Consider the following 26,226-nt stretch of genomic DNA (forward strand, 5'->3'; position numbering starts at 1 on the left):
GTGCTCGATGCGGAAAGCAGAGCGTTATAAATAATAACACAAATTACTTTTAGTACAAAGTAGTAATATCTGTTACTTAAGTTTCACGCATCCTTCAATCTTAGACAGAAGTGAAAGGATTCCATGCAATATATATATATATATATATATATATATATATATATATATATATATATATATATATATATATATATATATATATATATATATATATGTATACACATTTCGGATGCTCTATTACATGTAATAGAGCATTGAAGTGCTCTATTACATGTAATAGAGCATCGGAAATGTATCCGGGGGATGTGGGTTCGAATCCTAAATGGGCTATTAGCTGTGTTGAGACAATAAGTTGTAATTGTTTGGAATATTATATATATATATATATATATATATATATATATATATATATATATATATATATATATATATAGATAGATAGATAGATAGATAGATAGATAGATAGATAGATAGATAGATAGATAGATAGATAGATAGATAGATATGACAATAGTCTAACATATATATGACAACAGTTCACTGTCTCGCCACATTTCCTCTTCCTTGAATTCTCCACATTCTTATCTCTTATCGCTAGTATCAGCACAAGCTGAATTCCGGAGAACTGACGTCAGCCCCGTTATCACTGAAACAATCTACACCATTATACTTTAAGTTATCGATGGTTGTTTGGATATGCGTTATGGGAGAGAGAGTGCTCCAACAAAATGAAACGACGATGTGTAAGCAATCAGGGTGGGCGATAGGGAAGTCAAGTAAAGCTGGCCATTATTGCTCGTATTCCCATAAAAGTCGAGAGTTCCTGTCGGGAAAACAATCGACAGAAAATAATTTATCGGCACATTATTGCAACGCACGGTATAATTTTAGGCTATGTCGACAGAGGTAACATCTCTCTTGGCCTTATCTTTCAAATTTTTAACCCGGTCCGGTTTATCTAACCATCGGGTTTCGAAGCCCCAGCACGAAACTAAGTAGCGGTCCGCGCATCAACAGGAAATATGGTTTAATGTGACGTCAACTACATGTCAATATCAGTAAACAGAGAAACCATTAAACGCTAATAACCTTAAGTGTCCAATGAAGGCTAATAGAACTTCCTTCTGGTTTTCTGAAAGTTATTATATGTTTCCAGTGACGTATTTCCTGCGATCTATTCGCCTTACAGTTGCTCTTGATCGAAGCCGTCACACGGCATTGCTGAAGCCGACATTCAGTGAATTTCCTTCGCTTCTTAATCGGTGATGATTGAGAGCCGTGTCAGTGTTTTCATCGACGTGTTGCGTGATTGATTGAGCCGACATGCACTTCAGCCATTGAACGCGTGGCCCGCCAAAGCGGATGCATAATTTCCTCCGCACCAGTCGAGAAAACTTGATGTAGTTCTTCGCAATGCATCTTAATGAAGCTAGACATCGTTCCGGGCCGTTACTCTATGTAAAGATGTCGGAACTGCAGTCTTGTGGCAACATTGCTTTTTCTTCATGTTATTGATACAGCATTCACCCATAAGCCAGCCCCACAGGTCTGAATTCGGGGGGGGGGGGGGCGTGAGATCAAATCCTGCATCGATAATTTTCACAGCCCCCAAATCATTGCAGTGAAGCGAGATCTAGTTTTGTGATTTTAGTTATACAAACTACAATAATGATTTATATATATGTATATATATATATATATATATATATATATATATATATATATATATATATATATGTATATATTATATATATATATATATATATATATATATATATATATATATATATATATATATATATATATATACATTTAACGGCATATTATAGATGTCCCATGAAAACATCTGTATACTTCGAAATATATGTATTTTATATCAGATCTTTCGTTTCATTTCTTTCTTTCTTCGCGTGTGATCAGTCTTGCCTTTGCTGATATTTAACAAGCCTTAGGTGTATTACTAAGCGCCAATCTCAACCGCACGTGTTGCACACAATAAACATGCATATTCAAAAGCAGCCTGAAAGCCGTAGGGAGAGCGTTCTGTGTTGTCATCGCCACCGCCAAGATCCACTGACGCGATTCATTCGAGCTTTATTCAATCTTCGCTCGGTATATAACCTACATGCTGGTTTCTTCTGGTGTTGCTGACGGGATATTCTCATTCGCCGACGTGCAGTATGCACACTGATCGTCTTTTTGTACATACGTTTCTTGCATCATCCGGGTGTTTCTTTCGTGCAGCAGGTCTACACGATGAATACATCAGGTTAAATTTGTGCTCAGTCACATAGCCATCTATAGCGGCTTCTACGAGATGAAAGTGACTTCCATCTTTGTTTAACAGTCACGAGAGAAGCTGTAAGATGAATCACACCGTACATGGTTTCTGTTGTAACAATGCATCCTTTAAGCACCGCTATTCAATGCCATCAACTAATGGGAGAAGCCGTGCCGTGTCTTCCTTGGAAATTTCCGAAGTCCGTTCACATTTGAGATCAACATTTTCTCAGACATGAGCGTCGGACACAGGAACAAGCACAAAGGACTGAAGCACGAATGAAACGATGGTAACACATCGGTAGGAGAAAAATCCACGACATGAAAAGCTACAGCCTCACAGTACAGAAGTTTAACTCTTCTGTTAACACTATATATATGGCGCACTAAAGGCTTGTGGGCGCTATAAATTTGCGTCCATAAATTTAATTGGAATTAAATATTAAATTGAAATTGCAAATAAATAACTGAAAGATGAATATATTTTAAGGTGACATAGACGCACACCAAGAATAATCACTCTCCTCTTAAAGATCAGGGAAACGTGTATGAAAAAACTGCTTGACTTACACTGGAAAAGGTTGCTTTATTATATTTTGTATAAAATATTTTGTGCTGTGTAAATGACACCTCTGTGTACAATACAATGCGACTTTGTACCAAGTTACATGATCATATACCACTGTGATGTAAACTGTACATCAATGCAATATAACACACATGAATGAAATGTAACGAAATCTAATGAAATTTAATATAATATTCAGAATATAGTATGATAAAATGTAAGAAATAAAGTATAATAAATGGAAAACAGTACAATGAATAAATATAATATAATATAATATAATGTAAATAAAAATATAATATAATATAATATAATATAATATAATATAATATAATATAATATAATAAATATAATATAATATAATATAATATAATATAATATAATATAATATAATAATATAATATAATATAATATAATATAATATAATATAATATAATATAATATAATATAATATAATATGAAATAAAACAAGGTTTTATGATATAATATAATATGATATAACATAATATAATATAATATAATATAATATAATATAATATAATATAATATAATATAATATAATATAATATAATATAATATAATATAATATAATATAAAACATGGTTTTGTGTCATAGCAAGGCTACTGAAACTGTACAAATAAACAATTGTAACAACTTCTGACTAAAGAATATTTTCTAGGCAGCTTTTAGGCTTCTAATTCTGAATTTTTATGGTGTCAGATCTGATTAAGTGTCTTTCACTTTTCACAGAGTATCGGCAGGGGGGTTACATAGAGGACAACTTTTAAGTGTTCATTTCCCTTGAAATATATATGGGCGCGCCTGACAACGAAATCTTGATTCTCTTTTCAACTTGAGTTTGTTGTTCCGATGAGGCAGAGGGAAGAGGTGTTTTCAGTGCCTCATGTGTGATTCTGTTTTCTGATCTTCAAGACTCAGTCGAGAAGGGGAAGGATGCTTGGACGATGAACCATGAAAGGGGAAAAATCCTCGTCTAATTGGCTGCTATCAATCAAAAAAGCCTCGGCGTGTCAGTTCTCTTGTTCGCGACCTTGATAGAACACCCATAAAGCTACGCGCCCAGAGCAACGGAACACACACTCAATAGCCATGCGCAGTGTAATAACTGATTTTGACATCTCTGCCGTCAATGTCAGCTATTATTTCTCCCCGGTTTATGATTAACATTGATTATGTCTCCTGGAGTTCTAAATTCTGTCACGTGACAGTGATCCCCGATTTTCCGCTGAATTCACACATTCGAACTGAATGACTAAATTTTTGCTTGTACATAAAGTAATTGAATGGTCTGGTCTTTTCATCAATTGCGTCGCTGTTTTCCGCCGGCTTGTTGTTCATCTGCCCTCTGTCCTTATAGGCCGTCTTAGGATTTGTTTGAGTTTGGAAGGAAACGCTGGTATGTCGTCGGAATCATTATACGAACAAATCCGAGATTGAGTTTGCTTGACGACATTCCACCTGATCTTGCATTTGGTGCCAGTACCGTGCTGTGACCTCATTATTTCGGTTTGAATGTATAAGTACAATATGGGCGCCATTTCTACATATTGGACTAACGATGATCATAATTATACAAGTCATACATCTCTCTCTCTCTCTCTCTCTCTCTCTCTCTCTCTCTGAGATTATGTCCATTATTCCAATAACTATACAAACAGGTCGAATACATTCGCGTAATTACCTTCTAAAAATATCCAAGAGCCGCATAATAGTTGTCACTGATATCATTTCAAAATCGGAAAGATGTCATACTACAATTGATGTGCTTTACACAGTTCTTTCTAAGTGGTGTTCCTTCATTTAGTAAATATAAAAGATCGGGAAATATAGAAAATAGAGGCATTCTCGACTGTATGTTTTCACCCCAATGAAAACACGCTGTCACCCAGACAACCAGTGTACATTCTCTCTCTCTCTGTCTCTCTCTCTCTCTCTCTCTCTGTCTGTCTCTCTCTCTCTCTCTCTCTCTCTCTCTCTCTCTCTCTCTCTCTCTCTCTCTCTCTCTCTCTCTCAATACAAATGCATATTACAGGTATTAGCTTCCACAAGATTTTGCACTAGGTTTTTTCAACCCTCCCCTAGAGGGCGCCAGGCATGAAATACATGTCATAGTTGTGTTCTATAGACAATGTTGGTTTTTATGACGGGCATGGAGACAAGTAACGTTTTTCGAGGATTAATTAAATTTTCTTTGATAGCATAATCGCAGAAAATAAAGCCACGCTTTCAGGCTTCCCTATTAAAACTACTTTCATACAAAAAGCTTCAATTGAAACCCGTTATCAATGTTGCCTCTCTCTTTTTTAGATTAATTTGTCATATTTTTTAGAGATAGACTTGCTACTTTCGTTTTTTCTGTGAACCAAGAAAGTCGAATTCATTAACATATAGCTTTGTTCAAACTCACATACTTATAGCCTTATTTAAACCATAGAACCTCGCCATGGTTTGAGTGGGGTTCATGTTGGTCATTGGCAGTTGTATGTTTACACTGGTCAACATTTCTGCAAATATTTTGTTTTCGAATTTCTTTGATGACTATATTTGTATTGGGATGGGGTTAGGGGATTGAGATGGGTTTCTTGTGTCCCGGGGTATTCTCCATGATGAACACAGTCGCTAAGCAGTTTTGTAAGGGTCTCCAAAGCTGTTAAAATACTGTTGGTTAGCGTATTTTTACGTCCGCAATTTAATCAGATTCCATGCACACTCATCTATCAAATTGATCCGACAAGCATTGGGGAAGTTGAGGGGGTAAACCTTCATCGAGCCTCGGCTGACTAGTGTTTATAGTTGTTACATAGCAACTGGATGACGGCCCCTACGACAGTGGACAGGCAGAGTGACAGACACAGAGGGTGAGAGGGAGCATGTATATGTCATTGTAACCTTCGTAGCTCAATGACTGTCATAGCGTATTTAGTCATGTGTTCGGCAGCAAGAGACACCGCTCTACGATACATGGCATACGTTATGCTCTGGTCAACATAAAGTGTGAAAAATGGAGTTGGCTCCTTTCTTGTAGACTTCATTTCTTGCCAACTATTTATCCCCGTAAAGGAAAACCCCATTTAGAAAGCGCGCTCAGTACGTTACCGCCCTTACCGTAATGTGTGATAATTTACACATATTACACAATTTATTTCGGTAAAGCATGACACAAATTTTACCTCAGTGCTGTTCTGCCATGACACTATTTCTAGCGATATCGAGAGAAGAAAGGTTGATGGCGCTGTTCCTTTTGTTTTTGCAATACCCGCCTTGTTGATGTCAGTGGCTTTTGTTTTATTCCAATTTGCTTTCACAGGCCCAAATGAGTGACTTCTGATTCGTTGTTTTGATGTGCGGGCTCATGTGCCTCGGATTCAAAGCAGGTTGAAATTATGAGGTCAAAAACCTCTGCTTTAGGGTAAAAGATGCGATAGACATGATCTATACCATTCAAAATTACTGTCAAAAGTCCAAAGGTTTTCTTGCTTTGTATATTATAAACACTATCTTGGAAGTTGCGGGCGTCTCCATGGATGCAGGTCGCAAAGCAGCCGCCATATTTGTGATGCAGGGCGCCACCTGAAGTCTGAAATTCAAAGTGGATTCGTTTTTGTTTGTTTTGGGTTTTTTGACTGAGCTCTATGTCCTTGTTGACGGTGGTTCAATTTTCGTAAGAGGAAGTGCACGTGAAATAATTTTATGAGTAATTTTCGACAAACGAATTTGGTCTTATATCACCTTGGCAACGAAGAAGATGAAGATGGAAACATTGGGACGAAAGAAATACGTTAAGGTTGAATTGAAGACTCGAGGTGATATTCTTCATAACTCTCTAAACATGATTACCGATAACTTTTGTTTGACCTGATAAAATTTTTTTTTTTTGGTCAGATGAAGGCCTGTTTGCTTTCTGTTTCATAGTTTCAGTGATATGTACAATCCCCATAAATTTACATGCAAAGATACCTTCACTTAACTTCGATATGGAACTGTTTTTCCATTTGACAATTTATAAAGTCAACTTGCTAGTTCTTTTTTTTTCATTTTGTTGTTTCATTGTGTGTAAAACGTTGCATATCGTAATAGATGACGACATTGACTGTAAACATTTCAATATTGTTGAAAGGTGGCTATGAAATAACATACTGTAATATGTGCACTGCTATTGCAATATGTGCACTGCTATTGCAATACTGGGGTAAATATATCAAAGCCAAAGGGAAGGATATGAACGCAGTTGTTTCATGAATTGTAGAGCGCCACCGGCGTTGAAATCTGGATTAGAGGAGTAAGATTACTATAGGTTTGACGGAAAGCCAGCGTCACCAAACAGAAACTGTTTGCTCTTATAATGTTAGTGTAGAATCAATTGCGTCATCACCAAAAAAAGGCATTCAGCGGTATCATGACCGGCATCGGCCGTTGACGTTGTCGTAAAAATTATCGTCATCGCCTTCACCGTCGTTTGAACGAATGATGTTCGTAAAATTTCGCACTCCAGTATACCATTCCGACTTCTGCAAAACGAAGAATTTCTGACATTTCATTAATTAGCTCATGTATTTATATGTCGTCGTAGGGCACGCACGATGAAATTTAAGTACACAAAAGTACACCATACTTGACAATGACGTGAATTATAGAATACGAACATAATATGAATCTAAATATAGCTACATCACGAATGGTTTTGTATAAGTGGCTCTATTATAAACAAAATCAAATGGTCAAAACCTATCGCTGTCAAGCATTCACGAGGAGTTGCTCAATTCAAGAATAAAAATATAATCACCGACTGAATGTTTGACAAAAAATACATCTCTGTACACGTATAATCTAGCATTGAATGAAAGCTTACCAGCATCTGCATTTCGGAATTTGCGGAGATTTTGAAGTTTAAAGTAAAAAACTGTGATTTGTACCTTGGCCAATTCCGATCCGTCCATATTTTTTGTCGTATTCTGAAAGTCGTACGGAGGCATGAAAAAGTGTGTTTCTGGTATAACCAGCTCCTTATTTTGCACTGTCCTTTCAAATCTATAAATTTGCCCTTGTACCTGTTTTCTGTAGGTCACATGAGCACAAGCTAAAAAATATAACAAAAGTTCCCGGTCGACAAACTCCATGGACGTATGTTTCTTGAAAACCTATGCCTTTTATATTTTAGAGTCATCGCCATTTTTGTGTTTCACTGTGTACGTAGCTCTGAGGTCCTAGTACGTCAGTTTTTGCATAGTCAGTCCCAAGATACACGTAATCTCGAAAATATATTATAAATACATTCATTATTGTCATGGAAAAAAGTTCAATGAGCGCGAAACTGACATGCCGGGTTGCATTAGCCATTATTAAGTTTTTAGCCAGCCAGGCGCCCTCAATTTGACGTGAGCAAACAGTATTCGTGACCTCTCGACATCATTGTACACAGATGTAGAAGTATGTGAGCGAGGACGACAGTGCGTCGACCTGCGGCAAATTCGATTTTCTCGAGAGCGTCAACACGGCCCGTTCTTCTCACAGCGATGCGGCGACTAAGTGGCTAGCATTTTTTTAAAAGTCCCTGATCTGAAATTACATACATTTTGACTTCACTTCTGCGCTATAAGTGCGTACTTAACGGAGCTATCGCTGTTAACATTTCCTCGCCAACTCAGCAGTGTTTGTACAACACATTGAGTTCAGAGAATTACATCTCTCTGTTAAATTACATAACGTCCAAATCGGCGCTCCTCTACGTTACACTTCTATTATTAAAGAAATCGTCTGCATGCATTAATTTTATGAAAGTCCGTGTTAGAATGTTTGGTCCTTGGTTTGACGTGTTTCAAATACATCCTGGTCAACTAGTACTGTCTATTTTCAAGGGCAAATATTTTGCTGCTCATTTTTGCACCAACTGACAAGTCGCTTGTCCAAGTCTCAAAGCAAGCATGTGTATTTAAATAGTCTGCGCTCGCGTTATATTTGAAAGCTCCACAATGAGAGAGAATAATTTAACAAATATTTATTGATCACTCGAATCGATTAACGATTCTTAGCAGTTCCCTTTGATTGTAGAAAGAAACAACCGACATCAGGACCCGTGTTTATGCGATGAGACCCAATTTATCATAGCAATATTCAAGAGAATATATTAATATTTGAAAACGGCGAGCTGTACGCGAGCGATTCAAAAAAGGAAAAACGCTTATCAACATTTACAGAATGCAAAAGCCCAAACCGCTCTTTTTCCCTCCAGCCATAAAATGTTGTTACAAACGGCACCTTTTCTAAGGCAAATCGAATAAATATGAGCTGTCTGCATTCGTGCTATTTATAGCTTATCGTATTCCGCCATCTGTGAATTGGTAATTCAAAATGCACTCGCTGAATACACAAACGTGAATGCAGGATAAAATGAAAAATCGTTCACTGTGTAGTCGTCGATCGGAAACTCGACAACTCAACCTACATCTAATGCAACTCGCTCCGTTTACCCCGCCCAATCCCGTCGTCTGCAGTTTACACGTAAATGTGAAAAAATTGGCGCTAAAGTTTTTCAATTTGTAAGATATTTTATCAGCCAAAACAGAAAATATGTATGTCGACTCAACCAGAGTACTTTCATACAGGGGAAACTAGCTGACTCAACAAATAGCCAGCCTACAGCTGCATTCACGCTGACAAATACAGTGCGCATTCTGCCTCGGCCGGAAGCGGATATGACCTTTGCAATGACGGGGTCATCTCAGAGAGGTCATCTATTTCTGTACATCTTGAATCTATCTTTTTGTCATCTTGACTCGACATGTTTTCAAAATCGCGAATTGTGTCACTCATGAGAAGGTCATATCTGACATGAAGTATTTCTGACCAGGGGGAAATCGATTTGCATGTACAAGGCTGCTATATCGACCCACGTCCTTGCTGTGTACCGTTGCTTTGTATAAAGCGAGGACTTCATGTATCAGATAACACAAGCGAAAGCCTGTACTAGAAAGAAAGGTCTTCTTGGCCGATAACTATAAAGGCAGCTTTTATGGTTTCTGATATGGACAGGATAATGACGTTAGCTGTACCGAGAAACAAAAACATGTCTTTCTTGGTGACTCTAGCATCCACGAACGAAAACGTTTTCGAGGGAATTGGAGTTTGAACTCCTTCATTAAACCACAGGGGAGCCAGGAAGAACAAACAAACGAATAAACAAACAAACAAATAATAAATAAATAAACAAAAAATATACAAATATACAAAGAGGCATACAAATACAGAAATAACAAACAAACATACATATAAACATAAACAAACAAACGATATCATGAATAAATAAACATACAAACAGATAAACATTATATATATATATATATATATATATATATATATATATATATATATATATATATATATATATATATATATATATATATATATATATATATAAAACAGCATATCGAAAAAAAGACTGAAATAATTGACTGAACCGCTCATGCCACATATTCTACCACGGCGGTATGTAGAATATGTGGCATGAGCGGTTCAGTCAATTATTTCAGTCTTTTTTCGATATGCTGTTGTCTCTTACATATATATATATATATATATATATATATATATATATATATATATATATATATATATATATATATATATATATATATATATATATATATATATATATATATTTACTATACATAGATAGATACATAGAATATAAATATAAATAGATGTTTATCTGTTTGTATGTTTTTTTATTCATGATATTGTTTGTTTATGTTTGTGTGTATGTTTGTTTTTTATTTCTGTATTTGTATGCCTCTTTGTATGTTTGTATATTTTTGTTTATTTATTTATTTATTTGTTTGTTTATTTGTTTGTTTGTTCTTCCTGGCTCCCCTGTGGTTAAACTATGAAATCATACATACAGTAAGTTTACTTTGACTTGCATATTCAATGATTTAATTTAGCCTTGCATGTAACCGGCATACATTTTTCAAAACAATACTTCTCATCAAAGATGCATGAAACCCCCTTATACTGTGTATTTCAAAATAAAGCAGAGATTCTAAGGTTTAGCATGTTAGCAATAGTTTACTCGAAGGATAAAAGTTGTATATATTTGGATAGAGAATCTCAATTTTGGTATTAATGATAAAAATTAATTTCAGTCTTAAACTTAATACTACTTATAAAAGTATATATCTCATTTGAAACCAGGGTATGTGTAGGAAAAAAAGGCAATTTTGCATTGCATTATCTATTCTTATAGATAGCAAGGGTTGAAAGACTGATATTAAAAAAGTGATAAAAGCCAAGACAAGCATATATGAAATAACTGTTTACAGAAGTGTAGAAATTTATTGTTGAACAAAATTGTCAGCTTGTTATATAGTATTCAAAAACATAATGTGACAGTTTCGTAAATTTAAACCCAGCCAGAGGGGGTTAAATTATTTGGAAATGTTGAAAGCGGTAGGAAAAAGCCAGAAAATCGGATGATTTGCACAAATTTACACACATTTGCATAAATTAACATTTCTTTATCACCCAACTTTCGGCCGCCTGTAATGCTAAAAGGCGAACCCAATCTTGGGTCAATAAAATTAATGAAAACTAAATGAATCTTTACCAAAAAGAGCGATTTTGAGCACAATTCACGTTTACAACAGAGGACTAAGAATAAACAACAGAGAAAAAATAATCTCATAAAAGAAAGGTACTATACAAAAAATATATTGACGACTTATATAAGTGCATGTCATGGGCCTAACAAGGACAGCAATGCAAAAAGGCCTTTTTAAAGGCCAACACCCACTCAAAAGGGAAAGTTACTGCATCAACACTATGCTAAGCCTCAACAACAACAACAAAAAACAAAACACCACAAATTCAAAAATTTAAATGAGTACAGAACGCCAACATAAGATGGCATAGAAGCAGAGAACAAAATGGACATCATTTCATCAAACATGTAGCAATACACGATAAAAATATCAAATTAATCATCGATACAAACAGCGACCTCAAATTCACGTGAATATCCCAGTTTCCAAAACACAGAATAGAATGCATCCTATGTCGAAGGCATGGCATTGAGAACACTGTCAGAAAACAGTGAGATACCAATCAAACCGTCAGGATGTGGAACAACAATATATACACTAATGATTACATAATAAAGAAACGTCAAGTATAACTCGTCAATCAGTGATACCACACAAAGTTTACAACAGACGACTAGGTACTTATAAAAGAGACAGGATACAATCTTACAATAGGAACGTACGATGCAAAACATGTTGACGACAAAATATATCTTTATGCAGTATCGTAATTATCTTTATTAAGATCCTAATCTAGTAAACGCAATAAGAACGCTACCTTGAACACCGTACAGAAGAACAAAATTAGACATCCCAGCTTCACGACAGAAAGAACAAACTTCCAGTGGGACACCTTAGTAAAAGATACAATTTATCAGTTATTCCACACAATTTATCCACTGAAGATAAATTTTAGGTGACTGATGATGAAAGTCTGCCAAACTTTCGAAACATCGAAAGTGCCTGAATTTTCAGTCCGGGCTTGAATGTTGTGGTTGCTTATGAATAATTTCTAGCCTGTGCATGGTGTGTACACTCCTCACGCATGCGTTCGAAGGTTATCACAACGTGGTAGGTCCCTTCATGTGCACTATCATCAGTTTCAGAAAGATTTATCAGAGGTTACCGGCAGGGTTTCCTTTTTAATCAGTATGCACGGATGTCCTCTGACGCCATAAAACCAGCAGCAATAAAATTCAACAGCGGACCCTATAGGTGATGCCACATCCATCAGAGGTATTAATCGGACAGCAATCGATTTAGTGTCAATTGATTACGACTTCTAATAACAGTTTAATGTGCTGAACATATTAAAGATGTATGATCGGGAAGATCCAAATATTGAGCCGTAGCGATGCGATGTAAATCCATTATACAACATTTATGGCCCCATTGATACATAAAGATCTCTTTAATATAAAACATTGTGCTGATGCATATCTATCTATACTATCTATCTATCTATCTATCTATCTATCTATCTATCTATCTATCTATCTATCTATCTATCTATCTATCTATCTATCTATCTATCTATCTGTCTATCTATCTATCTATCTATCTATCTATCTATCTATCTACTTAGCTCTACACATTCATTTATATATATATATATATATATATATAATATATATATATATATATATATATATATATAAATGAACGTGTAGAGCTAAGAATTCTTTTACTTCTGTCTGAAGATTGCAGGATGCATAAGTAACAGATATTATTACTTTGTACTTGAAGTAGTTTGTGTTTATATATATATATATATATATATATATATATATATATATATATATATATATATATATATATATATATATATATGGTATCACAGTCAGAAACGCTATACACTCTGCGCTCTGACTTAGTTTCAAAGTGTCGCTACCAAAACAAATTTTACATCTCGATTTTCAACACCACCTAAAACCACAGTATAATGTGTACATCCCAATCATATAAATGAGAGTACAGACCCAAGGAAAATTTAGTCTGAAGATTGCGAGATGCATGAAGCTTAAATAACAGATATTATTACTCTGTACTTGAAGTACTTTGTGTTAGAGAGAGAGAGAGAGAGAGAGAGAGAGAGAGAGAGAGAGAGAGAGAGGAGAGAGAGAGAGAGAGAGAGAGAGAGAGAGGGGGAGAGAGAAAGAGAGAGAGAGTATATGTCTATATTTCGTCGCCTAATCTATTATATGTATTCAGACATCCCCAAAAAGCATACGATTCGTTTACTGGAGAAGACGTTTCATGATCTGATAAAAACAGCATGGATCTATCATTTATTCATAGAACGTCACCCACCATCAATCATCGACCAGGCAGGATATTATTAATCTCGGCTGCGTATTGAACAAGCCTTCCAGAATCGTATTTTCCATAAAAGACTAAATCAGGAGAAATCGATTCTTGAGAGCGTTTTCTATAAATATGCAGGCAATCTTTTATGCCAGCCTTTTAGAAAATGTGTTTCCATTTGTATGGTGACAAAGGTTTTCCTTGAATATCACTTGAAATACAAAACACAATGTCTATACCTTGAATTCCATTAATATTATTGAGTCATGTAGTTTCACTTCAGAAGACCTTTCTTGGGGTAACTGACTGGTCGTTAACCGTATATTCATTTCCACTGTCGAAAATAATCGCGGCAAAAATAAACAAGGTGTCGACAGATGAACTTAATGTGCATTAGGGCTTGTCGGGATCATTTCGTGTTTAATCTTCTTCCCTTTCCGGAGAATCCGCCTTCAATATGTCGATGCTGATGGAATGTCAATGTAGCGTGAGAGAAACCACCCGGTGAGCTCGGAGCGTCAAGGATTAAGAAATTCAAACGGCATTACAGCGTTGTCACAAACGACTTGTTATTTGAGGAAAGCGCTGAAAACAGCACATGCGCACAAAACTGGTACGGTCTGTTCGCTTCTGACCAAATTATGATACAGTAGTTAGTAAATGACAAATATCGGTAATATCAATCTTCAAACTGAATAAATTAGTGGCTGAAACATGTTTGGTGAAGAAAAGGAAAGTTGTCTGACGCAATCTGCATTCATTCAACATTTACGCCTGCAGGAAAAACTCAGCCAGAACGGAACTGTCGACGAATTTTTTCGCACTTTGCTCATTAAAAACATCACAGATTTCTCACTTTCGTGCAAAACGCATTTCCCACTAATGCACTAGTCATGATAATAATAAATATTTACAAACTGGAAAGTCTACTATAAATTCTTGCAAATAAAATTGGTCGCCTGGCATTGTATTCCTGCTAGACATTATGGATTACTGGGTTTTTCGACAAGAAGATAATAAATCTCTATACATGTCGCTCTAGGTGTGCGCGGGAAAAAACTTCACAAAACTTCATTATGGTGGAATCTGAAATCGTTCGACGAATATCAATCTACGTAAAACCACTTTAGAACTGCTTTCTGTTTTTTATTGATCCTTCGTTTACTCCCAAATCCCCCCGAGACGTGTGCAATTTATTCGCCTATTGATCAATCTGTCTCATGGTCACTCACCCATTACACCCGTTGACCTCGTGACCCCTGTGACCCGAATTAGCTTATTTACTCCTCACTTCATGTGTACAAGTATGAGACAGGATATATATATATATATATATATATATATATATATATATATATATATATATATATATATATATATATATAAAGAGAGAGATGTATGTATGTATGTATGTATGAATGTATCTATCTATCTATCTATCTATCTATCTGTCTTTAAATATATGTATCTATGTATCTATCTTTGTCCTGTGAACAATTTATAGTACGACTTATGTCGATATTCGTAAACTATATGCAGTCAGATGTGGCAGAATAAGAAGGTATATTTATAGACATCTTTGGGTATGACTTGATAAACTTTTTCTTCTGGCCCTGAATGCTTGAGTTGTCATTCTATATGAATTTATATCACATAACAAAACCAGGGCGAAAAGTCTCGTGAGTCATCATCTCAACAGATAAACCATAGCTTCTAGCAAAAAAAAAGGAAGGTAGAAAATTTGTTTTACAGGTTTCGTTTCTCGAGGTCGGACACAATGTTAAGTCAGACTGAAGTACGAAACCTTTGGTATTCGAATCGCCATGAATTAAATCAATCATTTGTCATTGTCTGCCGCAGCTTCGGAGCATTTGATGATCACGTCCCTGTCTTGTCTGAAAAGAAGCGTGCTTGATCGAAGGTACGCTGCATTCCACTAATTGACTGTTCGATCATTCGTCCGGTAGCCTTTCACAATCACAGCGCCTCTCAAATGTTTTGAGTAACAGCATGGTCACGATTTCTTTTTTACCAAAAAAAAATTGCAAGAAGTTTGTTTTGAAATTGCACTTCAAAAGGCTTAAAAGGGATGTCGAACTCTAGTAAGATACCTTTTCTTGAGTATTTAGAACCCTAGTTTCGTTTAAAAGGAAAACAGCTAAATGGTGTGACGTAATATACTAAACATAGAAAAAGCTTAATTATAATATATAATACACTCTTATGTTATGGATAAAGGCAACTTGAAAAGAGAAGCTCTAGCATCATCGATTCGTTATATTTTGTTGAGTGAACGAGAAGAATAGCTCTTTAAGTGCCACACGAAAAGCACGGACAAATGGTGGCTTCCAAGATGGCGCCACTAACCCATTTCAAGGTATTGGCCAGTGCACACTAATGAAAAGTGAAACGGGATAATATATCCTTTACTCGTAAATTGTATCTGAACGCTAATGAATGTAAACGATCTGTTTTCGAAAAAGCCTAGGTTTGCAGAGTTTTCGTGAAACGAGCGGACTTTGTAGGTAAACCTACAAAGTAGGTATATTCGCCGTTTGTACCGGACACACGTGTGAGATGCGTGATTGTGAGTGACCAGAGGCGGGTCTCTAACGAAGCGTAAAGCCGAGGGTTTACAACCCTGAAAAGCTGACAGCCGCGAAACAGGAAAAGCCCGCCTGATTGGAACACAAACGAGTTTGATAAGAATGGATGTCATGGTGAATCGCCCCGGCGTCTGAAAACTGACTCGTCTTTACGCACTGTGTGGTACAGCTTTAAGCTGTAAATCGATCTAAGTTGGACGATAGACGGAGCGCCACTTCGCTTCAAATCCCGTGCGGGCTAACACTAGATGGGATTAGGCTTCGGCGTAATACACTCTGACCGCGCGTGAAGCATAACAGTTTCCATGGCAATTTAGATATTACCGCTCTGGTGAGTGTAGCACAGCACTGATCAGTTGTTCCCGACCAAGTGTGAGAGTGTGGCGCCACTGTAAATGCAGTCACATTAGCGAAGCCATTTTTCTGAGAAGAAAATGGAATAACTTTTCGGTACCGTTATATCCGCTTAAGACACTGCATTTGTTTTGTCTTACGGGGACGTGCTCTTTTAATCAGATTTATTCAATACATTTTGAGCAGTCGCATACTCATAATCCCAAGACAAACTGGTGATATTTATGATGTTGATGCAATTGCGCGTATTGAATCTTTTATATTTCAATATGATACTCTGTGGCTCTTCCTTAAAACAACATAAATCCCAATATACTTGTCAACCTCTCGCGTCTGTCCGCGTCTAAATGCGACATTCCACGTCGTGCTTCCGTTATGACAATTTCATCTTGACTCTAATACCCCGGTTCATTTCGAGAAATGTCACGGAGAAACATATTATGCAATTCTTGTCGCCATGTGCATATTTCATCATTATCATCTAGGAAATCGATCTTTATGCAAGTTGACTACGTCAGAAATTTAGCTGATATTGCATCATGCAAGAAATAAGATAGCACTCGAGCAGTTCATAAACCTTCCAAGTCACAAAAAAGGGATAAATTCATATATAGACTACATAATAGAGTACGAATATGTTGAGCTACGGAATTGATGACACCATTAATAATGGACAGGTGTGCATATCGTAATGGCACACATAAATCTGCATATCACTCAGCGATATTTGCGTCGTATGGAAAATATATGGTCCACGTAATTGTTATGGACGTTCACAGGTATTTCTTTAGGACTTTGTTTTATGTCATCATAACCCAGGGTAACTATGTTTTCAAATTGTTGATGCTATACACCAAAGGGGATAATCGCTTTGATTTTTCTTATTCTTCCGCCTGTAGTATAATGAAATATAATATATGTGCCTTCCGATAGAAAAAACTGTTAAAGGATGCATTCTGGTCCGTACTTAAATTCAGTGGTAACCATTAACACTTGACATTACATACATACATACATACATACATACATACATACATACATACATACATACATACATACATACATACATACATACATACATACATACATACATACATACATACATACAACAGTACGTACGTTCATGCGTGCCTGCGTGCGTGCGTACGTATGTGCGTGCTTGCTTGCGTTCGTGCATCAGACAGACAGACAGACAGACAGACAGACAGACAGACAGGCAGGCTATATTGACAGCATTGGCAGTACGCATTTGATCATGGCTTTGGGAAGTAGGACAAGGCCCTAAATTTCCGAAAACCGGAAAGTAATACAGGAAAATAAATCAAAAGTTACTAATGGGGCTTTAAAAGTCTTAGTTCAATCCAAAATGAACGATGCAACCAACAAGTCATTATTCTTCTGCAAGTTGCCCTTTAAAAGTGATCTGAAATTAATCTTCGGGTGTTTTTATTTCTGTTTGTCATATTGCATTTTTAAAAGAACGGACCCCGCGAAGTCTGTGGAAAGGTATCACTTTATCTAACCTTTTCTAATGTCAGGAAAAATTCAGAAAAAAACCACATGTTATGAAGATGTTTTTGTGTATAAGAACATTCTTGTATTTAGGCTACTTCCGAACATTTGGTTGCACTTCCAAATTTTCCCCTCACTGAGGTTTAAGTATCTGGATTACCTTGGCAGAAATAACAGTTTAGTCACCCATTCAGTGGAAGGCTGGGCAAAACAACACCTAAATGGGTTATATACAATTCATGTACGTCAAACATGTCATTCTAGCAAGATCTTCAAGCCTTAAGGAGTTTTTATTGAGGAGCGTGTATCGAGGCTGGTAAGAACACACTTTAAAATAATTAAAATCCAAGAGGAGGCTTATAATCTCGGACGATAGGTTTTTTTGTGACGTAAGCTGGTCGCAGCGAATAATTATCAGCGGCGATCTATTAAGGTAGTTCGCACCTTGAACGTTAAAGAGTCTTCAAACTTTTCCACAAACTTTCCTCAATGGAGCTTTCAACCATTCTCTTACCACATCGAGAATAAAAGTCAGGGTTAACCTTGCAAATTTTGGTACCAAAGAAACAAACTACCTGACATTTACCGATATTTGAATTTAAAAATAGATCCCATTACGGTGTTAACTCTATGGGAAAAAATAAAAATTTTGCTTTGCGAAAAAACCAAGCAAGGTGAAATTTTTTCTTACTTCATGGGCTTTAAAATGATCTGCCATAAGAGGTAGGCCAGAAGAGACTGGTAAAAATTTGAGAATCCACAAGGCGCATTCTACTGTACATTATTGTTTTTCCGACACAGTTAATATTACAGCTCTTATTGTAGACCACAAAAAGAAGTTTGAATTTTGTGCTGTCGAACAAGTAACACATCTCGTTGCAGCCCCTGCTTTGACGGGTACTTCACGTGACTCTCTGCCCCTTCAGCCATTTTACCATCTCTTATATAGGGGATTTATGTTCTCTAACTTCTCTTCTCGAACTTTCTATGTTTTTGTTCAACTTAGCGGTAGGGTGATTTTGTACGTCAGCATTGTAAAAAATTCCCCTGAAAACGATAATGGTGCCAAAAAGTGCCTTAAGCAAGCTTTCTAAGAGGTTAGGCCTAGTTTGCTGGCAATGATTGATCGATTGAAACTGCAGTTCATGGTAACAAAGTAGGCCTCCATCATATACTTGGGTGTATGAACTAAACAATGATTAAAGGCATCCTTTGATATCTGATATCGACATGTGTAAGATTGTTGCCGCACATTTCTTTAACATTTGAGGAGTACTTCGCTGGCGCACAAGGAGCTGAGTGTCAGATAACGTAGCGAAAGAATCTATAAGAATCTGCACACATCCGGGTAGAACGCATAGTGAGCAGCCGTAAGCTAATCAGTTGAACCTCTACATTTTCCTCATAGCCAGGGTTTAAATACTGCTATTGATTGAAACAGAAATAGCGTCCATCTTCCTTCCTTTGTAACCCTGTCATTTGACCTGTAAGTGACAAAGGGTCAGTTTGACTATTTCTTAAAATACACGTCGTTTAGCTTTTCTCTTCCTCAGTTTGGTTTGATTTCCGATAAAGATCTGACGTCATAAAGATGATTATTTTCTCCTCCGTTCCGAGAGATCGCGAGACTTGCATACTAGATTCGCCTGTCGACTACTGTCGTGACCATAATCTCGTTGATCGTTTGTTTTTTAATGAGTGAATCGTTTGCTCCATGACCAAGTATACAGATTCTAACCCGTGCTTGTGCTTAGTGTGAGAGTTCGCGGCAACGCTCTCCCATTACAACAAGCACCACTGTATCGTAAAAATATATACTGAAACATTGAAAAGGCGATGGTTTACAAGGAAATAAAACTGGTCATAAAGGGGAAAATCAGTTCAAAATACGTATAAGGCGAGACTTCGATTTGGTCCTCATATATTCGTATCATCGACTACACATTGTGATTAACTGTAACTGCACAATTCTGTCAGCGTATATCTACATCGTATTTCCACTGTCTTTCTATATGCATACTCTCTTGTTCTCTAAACTCACGCTCCATCGTAACATCTTTCCACAGAATCTTGCTACCTCGACTCCCGCAACCCCACTCTGATCCCATTTGTTAATATGCTTGCATCTATTTGCTCGTGAATCCACTCGCGTGGTTCATCTCCTTGATACGATGTTCTAATTCACCCCCGTATAAATGTGTCTTCTTATATATTTTCTCTGTGTGCTTTTGTGTATGTCTCTCGATCATTAAACCTCTCACTTGACCCACCATCCCCTTAACCTCTCAACTTCTAGACCACTTAACCACTCAACCTCCTAGCCGCTCTCACCCGCTCACACACTTGACCTCTTGATCTTGTTCTTAAACTTCCCTCGACCTCTTTTTCCCCGTTTCAAAAACAACTTCCAAAAACGCTGACACTTGAAATATCTAAAAAGAAACTTTACAATAAAAACAGTTACGGTAGTTCGCGTTTCGAAAATAAAAAAACTTTGCTCAGATTTTTTCTGAGACTCATTTTCGAAATCAAGAATAACAATCAGGGGTCACCGGGCAAATTTTGGTACTAGAGAAACAACTTACCTAATGTTTACCGGCACTTGAAATTTAAAATGGCCGCCATGCTTGTGTTAACCCTGTGGGAAAATTAAAACTTATTCTGAGAAATTTGAGAGTAAGAATCAATCTGTGTTCCCCTCAGCAAAATATCTAAAAGTAAGGTATGAGCACCTGGCATGATCTAAGTGGAAACGCTGTTACTGTTCGGACGTTACAGGTGCATTCCTCAGAGATATAATTATCAGCCTTCTGGCAGACTGTCAATGGCTTTAGAACTTATGAGCAAATAACTGGGCATTGGACAAAAGGAACGATGCTCGAAAACATGAATCATGGGGCCCCGTGCATTCACTCAGCCGTGCTGGCAAAATATATACTCGAGTGTAATAAAGTCATGAATACCGGATTTGCGAAACATTCTATGAATTATTTATGTTAAGATTCGGAATATTGATAATTTCCTGCTCGGATCATTAGAACTAGCCTTTTGCAAAAGCGTTTCGCAAGCAGTTTTGCATTACTCAATGTTTCATCATTTTAATGGTTTCATTTTTTCTCCTTTTCGCCAGAGAGTTGTAGCCTCATGTCTGCTTACAGACAAATCAAATAATCGAAAACTATAGTTAATATCATCGTAACCAAGTTGCAGGAGCTAGGTCAACGATTTCACAATTAGCAATGGCCGGTTCCGGACGAAGGCATGGCCATGGCGGAGTTGTGTCCATTTGCAAAGGAACTTCCCCGAAATCTTATGGCTACTCTCTCTCTGGTTTAATCATGGAGATAAATTATAGTGGGAGAAAAAGAAGATAACATACCGAGTCGAAGTCTGAAACATCAGCCATAGCCATGCATTTTACATATTCAAATCAGAAGACACAATCAGACAAAGTAAGAAAGTACAACAGAAGAAGTGAAATCAGAAGACAACGGAGTTAAATCCTAAAAAGAATGACATTTCAACTTCCGGTCATAACGCCAGGAAGTGATATCAGCTGTTTCGAAAAGAGTGAGTACATCCTGCACGGTATGCGGCACACATTAACATTAACAACTATGTTTCTACAACAATCCCTAAAACTGAGAAAGTATACGATAACAATTCTGAGATACACCCATAGCTTTTAGGGGACAGCATTGATCGTATACGCAAAAACAAGAGAAACATAATAATATATCACTTTTTTCTGATCGAAATTTTTCCGGAAAAAAACGCCTTCGAAATTTAAAAAGAGAGCATTTGAATCTCAGTCGTTTAGTCCTCACACATAATGTATAATTGCCATTCTTCTGTAAGTTCATTGAATCACAACACCTACTTTTGGTGCTTATAGGAAATCTGCTTTCTTGTAGACGTAAAATCGCCCACGTAAACCATCTATATTGTATACGCTCTAAAGAGAACCCATTCTAGATAGCTCCTTGTACGACACCATAAGAAATTTAAATGTGCAAAGAATATGAAAGTGATCTTAATAATTTATATTGTGTAAAAAGAAAGTCCGAAGTGCGCAGGCTCTATAATATTATCCAGGTATACAGACAACATCAACATTTTAATGACTATACCATACACTGATACATTGATATATCTGTTATGGAAGCACAAAATGCATATGTTGAACATACGAACTCGCAAAGGTTGCCACCATTCTGTGAAATGACGATCTAAATGACAAAAGGGTTTGAAACCACAGCATTTCCACGATTTATGTTGATGAACTTGAACGACACCAAAATGGAATGTCTCCTGTTACTGAAAGCATATAACGAAGAAGAAAAATAAAGCAATGCGTATAACTTTTGTTTCTCTTGCATTCATCAGAAATCGCTACGAGTAAATGGTATTCAATCGATAAAACGAGTGATTTGTGATGTTTGTTTTCTCGATCAACAGGAGGATCATAATCAAACATCATCGTATCATTATGCAATTCTACGTTTAGACAATTACAATTGTTTGCGTAATCGCGTCTGGTTGGATTTTTTTTTCTATGAAAGATAGGACGCGCTATGTGAGTTCAGTGCGTTAGCCTCGTTTTGATAATACAATATGGCGGAACTGTCTGAGGAATGAGTAATTGTACACGTGATGTTCCCCACCGCGCTGAAATCAATGGCGCTCGTCGTTTCATCAGTACTAAACCGCTTTGAAGTCAATTAATTCGACGTGCCATCTTCAGCTCCCGTTGGGTGATAATTATGCCAGGCATTTCAATAGACATTGTGAAAAAACCTACTCACCTTTGTCATCACGCTTCGCAAATTCAACACACTGCAAGATGACGGCTGAGCTTTACGTTTAGTGTATTTACTTTCTTGTGATAGTTTTAGTTATGTCTTGCACCTGGTATAGATCTTCCGCGAATAAATGTTGTAATAAAGTAGCTTGATATATTAATTTTCTACAAACATTTACAGAAATTATGAACGTTTATTTTATTCCAAAAAGATGCACTATAATACAACAGCAATAACTACAGAAAATAAGTAGTAGTAGTAGTAGTAGTAGTAGTAGTAGTAGTAGTAGTAGTAGTAGTAGTAGTAGTAGTAGTAGTAGTAGTAGTAAAATTATTACTATTCCTGCTACTACTTCTGTTGCTGTTATTGTTGTTGTTGTTGTTGTTGTTGTTGTTGTTGTTGTTCTAGGAGTAAGCTTAACAATGAGACAATTCACATAATAATACCTGCGACAAGCAATCGTTGGCATCATTGTGCCAATTACAAGAAAAATCTATTTATAACCTTAACGAATCGAGGCTTGACAGTGTGTCGCCCGTGTCATCATATTTCAAAAAACCTTAGAAATCTTAAAAATAAATGAAACGCATTTGGATCCATGTTGGGGCTGAACACATCCATTTCCAGTTTAATGTCAAGCATTGTTCTGTATACCACGGGTTTTTTTCATAAGCCTAATCGATTGTGAAGGTTTTCATTATTAGCTTAAGATGATAATTGCACTTTGATTGTCACAAGCAGAATTATCATCATCGGTTTCATTTAATCCTGTCCCATGAATTAGACGATCAGTTCTTGATATTATGCAAGAGGCCATTCCCTGTATGCGAATGCCAGAAGAAAGAAGCGTTTGTGACCCGGATGGAAGTAATAATGTTAAATGTGTGGCGGTTAAAAGTAATTAGCATTGTGGGATGGAGACAGGCTGTACAGTCATAATCCATAATAATCTACAATACCCTGCTGGGGCTGGAATCCATAATTTACTGCACTGCAAATTAATAGTTATGAAGTAAATGCGGTCGGCTATGCGACCGTTTGTTTTGACTGGTTTAATATTGTAATATTTGATCGCATTTTAAGATCTCCATATTCCTTCATGTTTAACCATGGACTGTATACAACTGGTTATTTGGCTTGCCGATCACAGAGTGTTATGCTACCGATATTATACTCGCTCGGCATTTCTATACGTCATAATTGATGAAACTAGCAGGAACTCCGATAAAATATTGAAACTTCATAAAATATTTAGAACTAAAGGTGTTCCATCTTCAAAACCTCTCAGTTCAAGCCAATGCTGAGTAGGACATCAAATTTGTTTTTTGATGATAACACGCACTTCCGTTCTCATTAAATTGAAATTCTCTTATGACCTTTGACAATGCGGGTCAAAGGTCGACAGTTGGATATACTGATACTGGTTGTCGTCAACGCGCTTTATGCGTGTCACTCTTTGTGACTCGCTGTGCTATTGGTGAGGCTTCGACATTGCGTTTTGTAATGACATATGAGCGTCAGTTATTCTGTTTTCATACTTTCAGTTTGAGTTGTCTGTCGCCATTCATTCATCGTCCGCTCCGATTTGAAAATCGTGTCAAAACAGTCCGTTGCGCCATTTGCTCTACGTCAGCTGCAACCGGGCGATTTAATTGCAACTCCGGAGATCTCCTATTCGCAAATGAGTACGTCGACTGTTCAGCTTTTGAGTAAAATAGGTAAGAAACAAAGAAGGAATGCTCCGCGGAACACATAACAGTAATGAGCGTGAACCGTCGTATATTCTTCGCGTGGGGCAAGCACTGTACATAATAGGCTTGAGCTGGCTGTATCCATTCAACGTTTGTAGCGTTTGATGGTTCGGATGAGCTGAGGGCCCAGTTACCGCAGTTCAAACGACAGTTCGGCAGCACCAAAATTTGCGCTCCATAAACAACAGGGACCTACGGTTAATGTGCAGAGAGTTTCAAAATCTGGTTATATGCTACCAAGAAAACGTCACGGGCTGGTGTCGAAAAATATGGCGGGTATATTTCGACGCTACAAGAATGTGTTCGGAGGCTCCCTCTTCAATTTGGACGAAATCGACGAGGAGCCCGAGAGGTCGCCAACTAGTCTGCGGAGAGTAAAGACAACCAGGCCTCGACGCAAGACGCCGAGAGCGAAGGAGCCTTTAAGAGCCGTTCGATCGGATCCGCAGCCGGGAACATGCTGGTAGGGTGAATTTGCATGCACACGAAGCGTATAACAATATTTGCGTTTTGTACGATGTATGTCAATTGAGTTAGATATATGGATGACCAGGTACCGTTTGCAGTGTAAACAACACCTCACAAATCCACGCGACACCAACGCACTTTCTGCATGCGATCTCAAAAACCAAAATTTTGTCTTGCACACATGTACACTTTATCCAATTATAGATAGTGTTAGATACTGTAGTCATGTCGAAATATTTCACTCTTTCAAAACTGGGTAAAGGTCTCTCAATATAAGGTCTTTAAGTACTATAGATGTTGAAAATGTGGTACTACAAGAGTGTAATATGACCGGTCCAGATATTACACGTCCTCTCTCGTACCGGATATTTGATCGTAAACACGTCGCACAAGGCGAGCAAGTACTCGTTTCCGCTTGTCGAAACTCTCTCCCAGAGTGACTCATAATTCTGTTTGAATAAACATTTCCCTGTGCACAAAGTTGTGCCGTATCGAACAATGTAGCCGAGAGTTCTGACTGCCGTATTGTGCCTGACGACGAGACTAGCACGGGCTGCCAAAAGCAAACATGCAAATCACGATGGCAGCTAGCCAGTGCGCACTCTATGATTTAAAATCTTGCTGAACAGATGGCAAACTTAGGGAAGCCTAGAAGCACAGCCTGTCAGATATTGAAAGATAATGCTATTAACTCTTATGCCATCAATTTATTATCATATTTATCCGAGCAGAAATGTCAAACACGAAATGCGAGAATTTACGGGCGGCAGTCAGTATTCCCGCCTTGCTAGACAATGTCCTTATGGGAACGTTCACAAAACATACCAGATGTTGAAAGTTGCTGGATATAGCGAACACCATGGCTTGAAGATATATTTAACTACCTCGGCAGTACAACAAAAAAATGATAATCGTAATCCAATCTATTCTGTAGCCCACCGGTGAGCGTGGGCTGAACTCGTTAGCTTCAAAAGTTTGACACTTTT

The 26,226-nt window shown here is 37.1% G+C and overlaps 1 protein-coding gene across 5 annotated transcripts in view; it reads left to right on the forward strand.

Moving 5' to 3' along the window:
- LOC139114430 (GTPase-activating Rap/Ran-GAP domain-like protein 3) overlaps positions 1-26,226 on the forward strand; it is a 288,529-nt gene that overhangs the window by 127,792 nt on the left and 134,511 nt on the right. For 2 of the 5 annotated variants that reach the window (XM_070676163.1, XM_070676164.1), the window contains exon 1: positions 24,422-25,235. The exons of the other annotated variants lie outside the window; for them this stretch is intronic. In XM_070676163.1, coding sequence (XP_070532264.1) covers positions 25,003-25,235 — 233 coding nt within the window. In that variant the 5' untranslated portion in view covers positions 24,422-25,002. Of the gene's footprint in view, positions 1-24,421; positions 25,236-26,226 lie in introns of those variants that run through there. 5 annotated transcript variants of the gene reach the window in all.

The sequence above is a fragment of the Ptychodera flava genome, chromosome 16 (assembly GCF_041260155.1).
Source record: "Ptychodera flava strain L36383 chromosome 16, AS_Pfla_20210202, whole genome shotgun sequence".
NCBI lineage: Eukaryota > Metazoa > Hemichordata > Enteropneusta > Ptychoderidae > Ptychodera > Ptychodera flava.